Source organism: Drosophila innubila, assembly GCF_004354385.1.
Source record: "Drosophila innubila isolate TH190305 chromosome 3R unlocalized genomic scaffold, UK_Dinn_1.0 2_E_3R, whole genome shotgun sequence".
Classification (NCBI taxonomy): Eukaryota; Metazoa; Arthropoda; class Insecta; order Diptera; family Drosophilidae; genus Drosophila; species Drosophila innubila.
Window position 1 is genome coordinate 9,825,534 of NW_022995380.1, and position 15,433 is coordinate 9,840,966.

Sequence of the window (15,433 nt, forward strand, 5' to 3'; positions counted from 1 at the left end):
GGGTTTTGCTTTGCTTTTCATTGGAAATCAAAAAAAAAAAAAAAAGACTGGCAGACGGAGACGACGACGAGGACGCTATCGATCAACATGCAGCGCGGGGCTCGTTGAGATTTTAACACAATGGGACGTCGGGGGTTTCGATTTCAAAGGCAGGCACGTAGCCGGATCATGGCTGGAGGAATGGGGGGAATTTCTGTGACGTTGATGCGCACCTTTGATAAGGATGTGTCCGTCCATCGTCGTCTAACACACCTCAGAAAGTTATGAAATCTTCGAAACGCGAGGAGGGGAAACTAAACAAACAAACAAAAAGCGAATGAAACTAATTTCTAAGCTGAGAAGCGGAGAGGAAGCCTTTGACATGGTTAATCCTGATGAATAGATGTGTTTCCTGCACGGATAAGTCAATTTAAAGTCTGATGTTATGCTTGCATATTTTAATGCACAATAATTAAGAGTGAACTTGGTTGTTAAGCCGTTTGCGTTTAGTATGACGATGGGTTGACAAATCTGGTTGGTTCTCCTCCTGCACCTCTAGCTCCTGCACCTCTAGCTCCTGCATCTCCTCCGTCTCTGGAACTTTCGGCATCTCTGGTTGCTGCGATCCCTGCGGCTCCACTTCAACATTGCGCGACTTTAAGTCAATGCGAGAGACGCAGTTGCTCAGATTCGCAAAAATTTCGCTGCTTCGACGTTCAGCTGCGTTCATTCTGCGCTTTCTTCTGGGAGTCTTCGGTAGTTCCGGTGGAGCTATAATTTCCGAGGGTTTCTTAACCTTTCGTCGTTTTGTCACAGACTTGGAGCGAGTCTTCCGTTTCACTGGCATGGATCTTGATGACCTTCTTGATTTGCGACTTGCGACAATCGTTACAGATGCATCTGTCGACTCGAGGACTTCCGGGTTATTGGTTAGCTGTGTACCCAGATGGGTAGTACTTTTCTCAATGTATTGCATGGGTAGGCGGGTGAATTGCCAATTGTCAGCTAGCACTCTATATTTCTTCTTCTTCTTCTCTGACAGGCTAGACCAAAGACGGACTGCAGACTTCCGCATTTTAAGAGATTCTCGAAGTGGCATCTTAGCCTTCCCCATATCTTGTAATGACGTCAAACGCATTTCATTGAGAAAGTTTTGAAAGGGAGTCGGAGATGCGATGTTACGCAGTATGCGCTCCCGGTCCGTTACAATAGTACTAGGAGTAAAGCTGACCCGCTGCAGTGACCCATGTGAGCCCCACGATGACCAGTATCTTTTAATTATCCGAAATATACAAGTCATTTTGTAAATCTAAAACTGTATAATATAAAGATAGTATCGCTTCAGCAATAAGTCTTCACTTACTTTTATAAAGGCTGATAAGCTGAAGATCTATAAAAATATTAAATACACAATAAAATTAAAAATTTTAGAAATTGTAGTGTCTCCTTTATGTCGCTTCGATGTAGTATGATTCCCCAAACACTTCAAAATTTCCATAGTCGTTAGTGACACTAGTCTCAAATATTGTTGCACCCCCGGAGAAGTTGTAACTTTAATACAACTGCACACAGAGCGTTAATCTAATTGAGACAACGAAAGTGTTAAGACGTCTTCCTGGAAATTGACACTTACACAATGGCATGTAAAGCCACAGTCATAAAACTGGCTGATAGACGACGATTCTCTGATAAGAACTAATGATTTAAGACCAAAGATAAACACTTGGAGGCTGCAACAAGAGATGCAACACAGTTGCCCTATGCCCAGCTGTGAGCAGTCGCTCATAAAACCCGGTGCACAGTAATTCCACGGTCTTTTATCGCCGCTTGTTAACGTTGGAAAGTGTGTAAATTTACACACCTAAACACCGCAGGTGGAGTTTTCCCATTTGGTTTTACTTTCAATGATGAAAAGTTTTAAGTTCTTCCAACCGATTCTTTCACCGTTTCGAAGCAAGCAAGCGTTCGTTCTGGTTCCACAGCCAACATGTTCGATCGGCCAAACGGTTATGCCGCTAGAAGTCCGCTCTGTTAAAGTCGGCGGCTGCTGTTATGACCATGTTAATTAACATATCAATGACTTATATTGCTTATATTATTAAGAGCTAAAAACAAAACTATTAGAATAATATTTAAGTTAACAATTTAGATAAATTATGTGAAACGTAACAATTAAGACTGAAAAATTGGTATACAAAAGAATGTATAAGTGCTCCAACCCAGCTGCAAGGACATCCAGAAAACACCCAACGAGAGAAATAACAAGAATTGATTTCAGATGATACTTAAAAATTATGAAATTGATTGAATGCCAAATCTGCTCCTCTCCATTCCCATTCGCATCTGGTAATCTAATAGGAAATTGACTTGTAAATAAAAATTTTTTTTACATTTAAACTACTTGCTTCTCACATAAGATTTTCAAAATACAGCAATATTTATTCAAAATGCCCATTGTAAGATTCAAGTTGATGTTTTCGCAAATCTCAACCTCACAGTCAAGCCCAATAACATGCGGTCGCATTTGTACGCATCGAACATGTTCGCTTGCAACATGAAACGATCGCGCTCATTGTGGCCGATTTGTTGCAACCGTTAGTCGGCAACCGCTTGCCAAGCTAAACAGACGTGCAGACGGGTCGAGAGATTGTGTCGCTGATTGGAAACGGGGTTTCATACGATTTATGAATGAGCGTCGCGCAGCGTGAGACAGACATTCAATTCCCATACAAAAACAAAAACAAAAAACGAGAACGTGAACGTGAACGAAATTTCAAAACAAAATCGAGGAAAATACTTCTTACATACGATAAACAACAAGACTCACACACAAACACATACTCACACACAACATACGAAACGATAGCAGAGCGTAAAAGTTTATTAAGAAAGAAAACGTTTGTTTTGCCTCAGCAATAACAGCAACAACAACAGCAACAACAACAAGATAAAGATACGAGCGCGGAAATTGCAATTGCAAACAAAACAAACGCTTCGATTGTCAAAGACGCGGCAAATTCGCGAGTTTATTTTTTTCGGCTTGCACTTCGCACACTCTCCGCCTCAGCCCACCCGACACCACCCCACGCTGTCCATTACTCACACCCTTTATGCACACACATGCATCTGTATTAGTGTGCATATAAAAAAACCAGGAAAAAATTACAGCACAAATATAAAGCTAAATAGTGCGTAAAAATCGGTTTTTTGTGCGATTCGGTTCGTTTCGGTTCCGTTGTGGGAGTGTAAGTGTGAGTGTATATACATACATATGTATGAGTGTGTGTGTGTGTGTGCGCAATAGAATGAGAAGCGCGGAGAGCGCGTCGCTTGTGTTTTTGTTGTTTTAGATTACCAAATTCTCGCACGAAAAAACATGTCGAAATTGAAATTGAAATTAAAATTTTGAAAACGAGCGCAAAACAACAACAACAACAACAACAACAACAACAAATTGTAAGTGCGGTGAAAAGTGTTATAATAAAAACGCATTTTGGCAAATAAATCTTGAATCAAAATTGAAGAAATATTAAATAAAAAGTGATTGAAAATTATTATTATTGTTTTATTTGTGCAACGAAACTAAGTTTCTTATTGAGATAGAGGCAGCTCTCTCACTTCTCAGCTTTATATCTTTCGCGCTCTCGCTGGTCTTAAAGGTAAGTGCAAGAAGAAGACGGTTCTTTAGAGCTTATCATTATAGCCATGGGTAAACATTAGCTTATCTCTATGGGTCTATTCTCTCTCTCTCTCTCTCTCTCTTGCTGTGTCTCTGTGTGTGGCAGCCACATCTGCAGATGCCAAAGTTAATAGTAGATATTTCCTAGAACGCGACGTCAGCGTTAGTTGTTGTCGCTATGTTTGCAGTTACTTTCACTCCAAAAATACAAAATTTAACAAAAGAAAAATAAATAAATAAAAACAGCAACAGCAACAGAAACGGAGAAGAAGAAGAAGAAATACACGGACTCTGGTCAAACCGGCATATGCCACACACATACAAACACACACACGAACACACACTTGCAATCAGTGTGTGCTATCACTATCGCAATTGCCAGTGCCTGGTCTATGCCGGGGTCTGGGTTTGGGTTTGGGTCTAGTTATGGGTCTGTTGGTTGTCTCTCCTTTTTTAGTCAGCCAGACCGCTTTATCTTGTCAGCTGTGTGTGATGTGTGTTGGGTTCGTCTCTTGACTCTTAAATGAAATAGTGATAACCTATATTATACAAGTACTACAACGGTTAGTTAGTCTCTCCTCCTTTCTCTATCTCTATCTGTCTTTCAGTTTCATCAGCAATCCAAATCGCACTTGAAACTTATCTCGTTTCACTTTTGTCGATTCTTTTACAGCGAATCTTTTCAGAATCGCTTTAGCCATAATCTGGATTATGTTCAATATTTTGTTTGTTTGTTTTGTTTGGCATTATGTTTCGATTTGTTGAATTCATGGAAACTTTAGACTCAGTTCTGTTGATGAAATAAACACAATACTTTAATGAGTCGCGTTTCTCAATGATTTGCATTGAAATATTTCCGGTTTCGTTCGCTCCGAATGCGTCATCATCCCCCTTCTTTGTAATACACAAGGGAGTTTTGGTTCTTTATAAGATTTTGTAGGAATATTATTACGATATGGATATGGTTATGGTACGGTGTGGTTTGCCCATTATACAGCATTAAACAAGCTCGTGAAATGTGTGTATAAACTGGTTTTTTGACTCTTTGTTTATATGTATTCCACATATGTTTGTAGTATATAAATAAGCCTATAAAAAAACACTTGTGCGTGATGGTGGGAGGTGTTTAATATAACGGCAAACTCGGGTAAATAAAACTGAAACAATATGCTTAATATTTATACTCATATCATATGATATGATATGATATCTGTTTACTCTGTTCCACATCCCTAATTAGTACACGTATGTAGATCTCTATGGATTTCGGGCTTTAATTAGTCAGTGAGTTTCAAGAATGGCTTCTGATGTTCTGCATTTGACATTCTAGCTGAAATGGGACTTCCAGTCTTAATGCTGCCATTTATCAGAGACAAGTTCATCAATTTCATGTGTGATAAATGTCGTACAAGAATTTACATAAATACCTTCTACAGCTGCCGAACAAGTTGACTTGACAAAATGATTTGTATGTTGTCGCTGTCGTTGTTGTTGTTGTTGTTGTTGTCTTTGTCATCAACGGGGAACGACACTGAGCGCCACCCTGAACTTACAAGTAACTCATAGATACACAGATACAGATACAGATACAGATACATCTATACAGATGTAGAGATGCAACAAAATTCTATCCAAAAACAGCAACTAATTCCAAACAATGTAAAGTATTATTTATTTTTAACTGAGGTCATCAACGTCGTCGTCGTCGTTATTGTTGTTGCTGTTGTTGTTCATATTGTTGTTGTCGACGATTACAACGTTGCCCCCAGTCAACGCTTCTCTTCCCTCTGCTTTCCTCTCTTCTCTCGATCCTCTGCTGCTCTCAGATTCGTGTTGTTCTTATTTCAAGTTAATGTGCTCGTGTTGTTGCTGTTGTGGCTGTTTTTCAGCTGTTGAACTCGAACTCTCACCAAATTATGCCACACAACAACGACGTTGCCTGAATAGACCCAGACCCAGTGCTATAGTCAGAGCTATTGCCAGTGCCCAGTGGCGTTGTGTGGTGTGCCCCAGCAACAACAACAACACCAACAACAACAACAACACCATCAGCAGCCCTGGCTGGGGACGGGGCCAACAAACATTATTTCAAATACTATTTATGCTTGACTTTTGCGCCTCAATGACTTTTGAATTGCCTTGCCTTTGGCTGCCAGTTTTTACACACACTCACACACACACACACACACACACCACACATATACGCATATACACTCACACACACTTCTCTCGCACACACATGTTTTTTCTGCTGTATTTCTACTTATGCCACAGGCAAAACTCACATATGTTGCCACAAATTGCAAGCAGATGCATTTTTGAGTACAGAAATTTTCTTTAAAAATGAATCTAACAATTTTAACTTTGTCACCACCAGTTTGAAAATGTTATTAGTTATTTAACAAAAATGTGATTGTTAATATGAAGCAAAAACATGTGAAAGTCTTTCATTATTCATATAAATTGGCTCTTTAAATTAAAATTGTATCTATTATATAGATTTTTGAGAAAATCTTATATATATAATTTCTAAAATACCTAAGGCAGGGATCGAAAATAGTAAATAGTTAAATAGAAAATAGAATAGAGTTATAAATAGAGCTTGAAATGAGATTGCAATACATTTTGAGCTCTTATTTATTATATGTAATTATAAAACTTCAAAGAACTATTTTATATGATAAAAAAAAAGAAAAAATTAAAATTTTACAATTTAATTGCTTGTTTTTTTTTAGAAATTATTATCCTCAATTTTCCAACTTCATACTAAAGAACATCTAGGAGTCAAACTCAAGATTTCAAATGAAAGACTTTCAATTTCTGACTTTCAACCTCTTGGGGAGATTATAATCAAAGTACCTAACTGAATTAAATAGTTCTAAGTATTGTAGCTCATCCTCTGTAATACCCCTTCTCATATAAACTAATCTTAATCCAGAGTATCAGTATTATAAAGTATCCTGCCTCGAATATCTGTTCATCTTTCAAATACAAAACCAACGAATCTTCTGCGTTCCGAAGTTAACCTTTCTTTCTTAGTTGTTATACATCCACTCAAAGATCTTTTCACCTCTCAAACCAATCTCAATCCAGCACACACATTAAACACACATTAGCCTGCATTTAATTTGTCAATATTAGCTCGTCAATGACCCTTTTGGCCGGGGGAAGAGAAATGACTCGATTGGTTCTCAGGCCACACTTTTCATTTCTATAGAGTTTTTCTTTCAAGCATTGGAAAGTGAGGCAAGTAACAACAGCAATAACTCTGCACGACACACGACAGGGCGACAGAGCGACAGGGTGACTGACAGACAGAGTATGTCTGATCGTCTGGTCGACTGAATGGCTAAATGGCCTGGGTCTCTCTATGTTGACCTTTTCACAGCTGGAATCATCTTTCACATCCATAACCACGGCAAAATGTACGGTTCTGTTTACGGTTTGAGATCTACTCTGGGGTCTAGTCTGTGGTCTGGTCTCCTCTCTCCTCTCTGCTCTCTTCCCTCTCCTCTCTCCCCTCTCGGCGATCTGTGATCTGTGATCTGTTCATACATTTGGCGGTCCATTGCTCGTGCGCTTGTCAATTTCTGTCAGTTGCTTGTCAAAAAATTTGTTTGCCTCGAAAAATGCAGTGAAAATCTACAACAAAAAGAAAAACAAAGCTAAAAGAAAAAAAATTCGAAAAAAAAATAAAAACTACAAACACGATTTTCATGTACAAGCAAAAGCGCAACCAGCACACAAAAATGATTGACGAACTGACTGAATGATGGACAGACTGGCCGAGTTCCATGTAGAAAATTGTATTGTAATATAGTCTGGGCCCTGCATAATTAACCTTTTGCCATGCTATGCATATTTGCCAGACCTTCATGTCGATGATATTCCCACTACTCACCTGTCCAACTGTCCGACTGTCTGTCCGTCTGTCCGTCTGTTTGTTTACAGCGTAATTTGTTTATATTCCGTAAGTAAATGTGAAAATGCAAACAAATCACAACAACCGTGCTACGCAATCGAAAACTCAAATGCTGACTAATGACTCTTCCCCTCATCATACCCCTCTCCTTGTAAGGGCTGCTCTGGCAGCTACGTAATGCATACCCTATACGGCATATAGCTAATCACAGACACGTCTCTAGTTGCCAAATTTAGATCCGTATTGCGTGCCCTTGGCGAAGGGCGAGGGGGCGTCAGAATGGCGTCAATTATGTCTGTCACAAATCGGAATATTAACATATTTAATGAGCGTTTTTATTATGAAATTTATACACCACAAAATTTGTCACTTTTTTGTAGATTTATTATATGTACATATTTTTTTATTGTTTTTTTTTTTTCTCTCTCTTATTTTGGGCATATTTAGTTCACGCTTCGCTTTGCGTCAGTTGAGGCGTTCAATTGCCGGCAATTTTCGTTTATAATTAAGTGCAATTAATTTTGCATAAAAGCGGAAATGGAAAATCTCTGTCGCACTCGCTGAGAGCATTCATTGATAATGGCACGGGCAAAAAAAAGCGCAGAAAAAAAATATTTCTTAATGATAGACATTCACTTTTTATGGGCGCGCGAGGTGTGTGTCTTAATGGAGTGAAATTTTGTCGTAATTGAGCGAGACGAGCTCTGAGCTTTGGGTGAGCATTTGATGAATCTTGAGTGTGATTTTTGCCACACGGTTTTTGTTTTTATTTTTGGCAACAAAACAATCTTGAGCTGCTCGCTGCTCGCTGCTGTTGCATTTGTTATGCAAATCAAGTGCCGCCATTTGTATGTACATACATACATAATACGTATAGTTATGTATAATATATACATATATAAACTAAGAAACCAAAACGTCGTCAGAGCCAGTCTGTGGAGCCGGACCAGACCAGACCAGGCCAAGAGCAGAGAGTGGGATGCGGGGAGAGGAACAAAATTGAAATCAACTGAAACTGCGAACTGGTTGTGTAGGCAGCACACGTACAAGGTCTTCAAATATGGCTCTTTCTGTTGTTGTTGTTGTTGTTGCTGTTGCTGTTGGTATTTTCTAAGCATTTTTCTTCTACATATTAAACGTGTGTTGTATTTTAGACGCTATAATAGCATTAATTTACCATACGATTTCATATTTATGGCCATTGTACGCTGAAGTGCAATTCGCTTCTTTTTTCAATTTGTGCAGTTGCCCCACTGTGTGTGAGTGTGTGAGTGTATGTGTGTGTGTGGGTGGTTTGTTGACTTGATTTTTAATTAAGTATGTTTGTTGTCAGTTTTTCCTATTTCCTTTACAATAATTGTTTAGTATTTTGTTGTATTTTTTTCCATAAATTTCTGCATTCCATTTGTTAAGCTTGTTTTTTTAGGGTTGGCGTGTGAATCAGCTTTCGTGTTTAGCAGCTGATAATTGGCAATACCTACGCTTTCAATATATATACAAGTATATATAGATATGTCAATGTATTTACTGTTTAGATACAGATAAGTTCGCTTTGCAATGGCGTGTCTATCTCCTACGGGACGGATGATTAATGCGTTACGCTGGCGCCTTCCTAAAATGCGATTGGCATAACTGCAAACTGTGCAAATACATACATATATGTTGATCTAACTATATTGATTAGGAATACATATATCAGTACAGATGTCTATATGATCATAAAAAAATGCTTATCAGCTTAATATTTTAGTTGGAAATTAGGTTTTGCCATAATTATTAACAGATAATCGGAATTAATAATTCGATGTTTATATTCATTATTTTAATATATTTTGTGTACATTTCTTGCACATAACTTGACTAACCTTAGCTAAGCAACTGTCAGAATGCTTTAGATATATTAAACTAATATTATTTACCATATTTTATTTGCAGGTACGTGCAATCTTTCATTCGTTACAAAGCTGACAAAATGTGAATCGGTCTCGTAAGTCCACTTTCAAGCATTATGCGATCTATATTTTATTTGTATTCAAATAATAACACAGGTGACACTGCGCCGTCGCTTTTAAAGAAAACAAAATATTAAAATAAAATATAAATAAAAAAATTTCCTAAACGTGCATTTTCCGAAAAAGTGCTATCAACACCAACGAGCAACAACAACAACAACAATGCCGCATGAAGCGCCATAGACCCCAAGATATAAAATCGACTGTCTGCCAACTGCAATATGAAAAAAAGAATCGCGACAGTTTTACAATTACATATAAATATGTATGTACTTTAGATATTGCCATTGCAGTTGATGACGTCATCGTCGAGCTGCCCCAAATTGAACTAGACTGCATATTAATTAGCGTATTGTCGACACAGGGGATCATGCTCAATGCCTTCATTTGTTCTTGGACTTTGTCATTGTTCAGTTGGTGAATTAGTCATTGCTTGAGTCAAAGAGAAAACGCAGAGAAAAAGAGAGAGAGGGAGAGAGAGAGGGAGAATCGCACATGTGGGTTTTACTTTGATGTTTCTTGCACGTTTTATTGTTGGCTGCATTTCCTTCTTAGCCCTGTTGGCTCGTGAAGTCCATTAGCCATGTTTTAGCAGCCAGTCAATAAAGCAAAGTCAACTCCCCAACTGACTGACTGACTGCCATTTTGGGGAAGCTATTGTCTGTAGTCTCTGCAGAGTTCGCAGCTCGCAGTTCTCAGTTCCCAGATATCTCTTGAATGAATGAGTTCATCGGCGTCAACGTCAACGTCAGCGTGTTGCCATTTTAGCCGGCTGTGTTTTGTTTAACCAAATAATAAAACATGCGACCCGTCAGTCCGTCAGTCAGTCAGTCAATGTGTGTGCGTGGGGTGTCCAACTGGTAGGTTACTCACCATCATCATCATCATCATCATCATTATTATTACCAACAGCAGCAGCATCATCAGCACGATCGCTTCTTATACGAGGAAACGCAGTTGCAGAGTTGATTGCACTTTGTCAGCGTTGGATTGATAAGCCCACTGTTTAGTTTCTGCTTCAGCACAGCAACCAGTCAGAGATAGACAAGTCAATGAAGATAACAGACAGAGACGGAGAGAGTAAGAAGAAGAGACAGTGAGAGAGAGAGAGAGAGAGCGAGATCGCAGAAAACATTTTCAATTTGATTTATGGCATGTAAATTTATGGAAATTTACTGCAGCTCAAGCATGCTTCTACGTAAACAGAACTGAGTTCAGTTGAGCTAAGTTGAGCCAAGCTCATGACTTGATAAAGTGTAATACAAGCCAATAGTTTATGGTATATGCATGTAAGTGTATGTGTGTATCTAAGTATGTGTCTGTCTGTAAGCAATTGCAGCGCATTCCAATTTTATTATATCATGTGCTCGCAACATTATCGCATATGGTGCGGCTTGCTACATATTATCGCCTGGGTTGCCGCCTTGCCGCTTGCCACTTGCCGCTTGCCACTTGCCTCGCCGTTTGCAATTCTAGTCGGTATGTAAAAACAAGTTGTAGAACAAGTTTCGAGACGCCTTTTTGAAGCTCAAAGCCCCCAAATAGTACACTACAATGTACGAGTACCCGTAATATTCACAATACTCACATCCACACACAGAAGACAAGTCTTAATTACCCAACATTTATTTGTGTTTCTATTCAAATTTTAACGAATTTTTTTCACATTTTGCCTGCGGCGCTAATGAACTCGCCGTCTTGTTAATAATTATTAAAATTTTCGTCGATTGTTGTTGTTTTTGTTTTTTGCGGCTGCTGTGGCTGCTTTTAACGCGTTCAACTGGCTTTTGAATTGATTTCGGCAATTAAAAGCCTCTAAATGAAATTGAAAACGCTGAAATCTACTCATGCAAAAAAAAAAACAGAAAAAAACTGAAAATAAATTCGAGTTATTATAAATATTTTTGTGAGAGACACTCGAGCGCTTTGATTGATGGGCGTTCAAGCAGCGTCAGCAATTGTTATACAAAAATATTATTAAAGCCCCCCCTAAAAAAAAGAAACATCAAATGAAAATTATTTTCATAATAGACAATTAAGATACGCTGTAATCTATTTAAGTTTGAGTTTTTAACTCTTGAGTTTCTCTTTCTTAAGTTTAACATAGCTTAACTACATACCTATAGAGAATATAAACTTGGTTTAACTTGATTTATTCATAACATTTTTGGAAATATCTGCAGTACGTATTTACTTATTTTTTTCTCAATCTAAACTTTGATATACCCATAATTTATACATATCAACAGGGTATACTTGAAAAACCACATACATATTTCTGCTGTTTTTTTGTTGTGATTGTTGTTGGCAACACACGTGCGTGGCTTAAAGAGTTTTTGGGCCTCTTATCACTGACCAAGCTTCATTCATTAGGGGCTGATAAACAGTTTTCAGTTCATTTTTTTTTCTTTTTCCTGCTGTCGATTATCTACAATATATGTGTAATGTGTATGTGTTGGTTTTCACATAGATAGCAACGTTAGGTTGACTTTTGTTTTTCCTTTTTATTTTACCTATTTTTTTCTGGTTTTGTTTTTGTTTTGTGTTTTATTTTATCGCTTGATAAAAATACTGGCGTTATGTATATGCGACTTAATTAGTTTGCTATGCCTACGTGGGCGCATCAGAGTCGTCGTTGCTGTTGTTGTTGTTGTTGTGGCGACCGGATCTCTTGGATCTATCGTTGGACAACAACTCGAGCTAGAGACAAAGTCGAGAAATTAATTAGAGACGCCGCAGCATTGATAACCAAATAAAAGAAAAACAAATACGAGTTAACATATGCTCTAGTCTAATTTTGATTTTTTAGTCGCTTCAGATAGAACTTTCTTCTGATTAGCTTATAAGTGTGAGAGTGGAAAACAGAAATCCCAAATATAGTGAAGATTTTGAGATGATGGGCCTCTGAGAAATTGGTTGCTGTCTATCGAAATTAGCTTAAATTTTTGTATGTACAAATTCTGTACAACGTGTCGTGTATTTTCAACCTTGAACAATTGCCAAATTTTGCCAGATGATTATTGTTGTTGTCTTACGCCATAAATTTATAGTTTAGACCAGGCCGACTAATAGAATGCCTTGTTGATTTCTGACATAAAAAATAACAAAATAATCAACATTTCTATATATTATTCAACTGTCTACATTTGATTGTTTGTCTGAATTTTAGAAAATAAATATCTGCTGGTGTCACGATTCGGTCAGGAGCATCGTAAAAATTATATTGAGTCGTGGAAATGGCTACAAAAGTCGTCGCTTATAAATGCCTCAATAAATTGGTTAAGGTCGAATCGGACATAAATCTATTGAAGCAACAAAAAGTGGCAAGCTGAATGAATAGTGTATAAACCAAATAATGTGTATTTAATGACGTTCTCTATGTATTCACAATATCTATAAAAAAAAACATATATCTATGTATCTTAAGAGACTTATCTCTATGTAGAAACGATATCTATATAGTTAATGTTTTTTCTTTTCATTTTTCATTTATGAATGTAATCCTGGGCTTATTGAGGTCTATCGCAATGGTCATATATTTTACACAGGTAGTCAGATATTTATGTATATATGAGTGTCTCTATAGTTAGTTTAGATTAAGCATTCTCTGCATTCCTTGTGTGACGTCAGCGAATGTCAGTTTTGTTATTTACAACAGGCTGGCCATAAATTGTACCGAGTATACGTTTATTTATATGCAGAAATATGATTTACAGCACAGGGCGACTATGTAAATATACTATATATGTATGTACATATTTATACATATTTGCATGCCGACAAGTCAATCACCACATGACGCTGATTAATTTAATCGCCGACAGTCGACAGCCGCCAGTCGACGGCCAAATGGTTGGAAAAAGATTGTGTGTACAAGGGAAATTATTTGTGCTTGGCTCATTATAGAATTTATAATTAAATGCAATTTTTTACTACAACTACAAGAGGAGGAGCACTGACCAGCGCACAACAACTACACACACACACACACATACACACATCGAGTAACCGCAATTGTAATTATATTTTACAAAATGCGCTCGATACGCTCTGTTTGAAATAAACAACGAAAACAAATGATTAGATGCGAATACGAATTTCTTGTTGACTGAATAACAAACAACAAAACACGTACATATATATTTGAGCGTGTGTGTGTGTGTGTGTGTGTGGGGACAGCGTAACAAACGCGTTTGCTGATAGACGATGGACGCAGTGGCCGCCTGAGTGACCATTACAAATGTTCACTTAGCCCGACCATAGATATGACCAAACGACCGACGAAGTAATCGACGAGGCGACTAAGCGACTAAGCGACAGACTGACTGAGATGGGGCATGCAACTAAGGCCAATCCTCTCCTCCCCAAGGAGATACTCTCAGCGGAAATTCCGCATCGTCTGCCGCCGTTTGCAGTTTGCAGTTTGCAGTTTTTTGGTGTCGTTGTTGATTATTTCTACAAAAGCCACTAATGGATTTTGATATGCACAACACACAGCAGCTCACACATAAACAAACTGATACACACACACACACACATAACACGCATATTTCTATTAAGATGATGTGAACACTCTCTCAACTGGGCAGCCACTCTCCGATTTAAGTTGCTACTTTTTAGACCCTGTACTTCAAATAGTAGAAAAGTTGTTTTAAGTTTGTCTAAAAAAAGAGACAGAAGGACTTTACAGAGTATATATTGACCCCTTTTTGCGAAATGATCGTAAACGATGAAAAAGGAGAGTTTTTTTTTGATTGAAAATTAAGAATCTTAAAACAATTTTGCAGGAAAAAGTAAATTTCTTAAAAAACGTCCCTTACTAGCAATTCGCAACAAGGGGTCGATATACTCTTAATCGACAACCAAATCGATACAGCCTTGAATTTTTGAAAAGTAATCGCCTTAAAAATATTACTACGATTGGATAATAAAATCGATAGCTTGATGAGTTCTTACAGAATAAGCACAGGGTCTTCTACAGTCGGGCTACCTCGTCTGCAGCCTCTCCTAATAGCTTATGCCTGGCTCGTGCGGCATGTGGCAAGCGGTAAGCGGCGCGGCCAGATAAAGTTCTTGTGCATTTTCGAGAAAGTGCAATCGTTAGAATGCGGACTCTAAAGAGTGGACTGTGGAGTGTGGACTGTGGAGTGTGGACTGTGAAGTGTGGACTGTGAAGTGTGGATTGCGATGGCCCGCTTAATTATCAAAGACATTTTTCTCAACGGCCATCATTTTGGGCTTGGTCAGCTGATAACGTGGCCAAATAGGAGTGGCCCCTGGCAATGTATTTAAGGCGAGGTCAAAGTCAGCTGGCCAGCCTGTCGGTGAGTCGGTAAGACGGTGAGTGATCTAATGTGCGATCCAGGAAGCGATGCCTGCCACTCGCACATGAGGTAAACAAAGTCAGCTTTTGGTAAATACAAAAAGGGCTGGTAGGGAGAGGAAAGAGGAGAGAGGAAGAGTGTTGGGTGCGGGAAAGGGAAAGGGACAGCGTAGCCAACACTAAACTAATGGCAACCGCGCTGGCGTAGCACGGTTCAATGAATTACTTCATTAGTGCAGGCGTGTTCCGTGTGGCATGCGTTGGTCGTCGTCGTCGTCGACGTTGTCGTTGTCGTTGCAGCCATGTATCTTAAAGATACACGCCAACAGTCCAGCAATCCAGCCATCCAGGCAAACGTCTGACTGCCTCGCTGTTTGCCAGCCTGTCAGACAGCGACTCTTGCAACGTTTGCGAGTGGCAAGTTCTGTTGCTGCTGCTGCTGCTGTTGCTTTGTAGAGTGCTCTGAAGTTTGCGTCAACTGTGCGTGGAAATTAGCTGCTGTTGCCGACTCCTGTTGG

General features: G+C 38.6%; 2 protein-coding genes across 3 annotated transcripts in view; one reads left to right on the top strand and one right to left on the bottom strand.

Annotated features, from left to right (window-relative positions):
- Positions 1–415: 415 nt before the first annotated feature.
- Positions 416–1,294, bottom strand: LOC117790294. Its single transcript, XM_034629703.1, has 2 exons — positions 639–1,294; positions 416–596 (listed from the first exon to the last, which is right to left on the bottom strand). The coding sequence occupies exons 1-2, from the start codon at positions 1,277–1,279 to the stop codon at positions 452–454; spliced, it is 786 nt and encodes a 261-aa protein (XP_034485594.1). The 5' UTR covers positions 1,280–1,294; the 3' UTR covers positions 416–451.
- Positions 1,295–2,558: 1,264 nt separating this feature from the next.
- Positions 2,559–15,433, top strand: part of LOC117791834 (rho GTPase-activating protein 7) — a 99,487-nt gene continuing 86,612 nt past the window's right edge. For both annotated transcript variants that reach the window (XM_034631731.1, XM_034631732.1), the window contains exon 1: positions 2,559–3,638. The gene's annotated coding sequence lies outside the window, so the exon portion shown is untranslated. The remainder of the gene's footprint in view (positions 3,639–15,433) is intronic.

Bases quoted from the DNA above. Each gene is read 5' to 3' on its own strand.
- LOC117790294 (XM_034629703.1), bottom strand. From the start codon at position 1,279: ATGACTTGTATATTTCGGATAATTAAAAGATACTGGTCATCGTGGGGC. The intron at 597-638 runs AAAGTCGCGCAA...GGGATCGCAGCA, and splicing joins TGCGTCTCTCGCATTGACTT to ACCAGAGATGCCGAAAGTTC.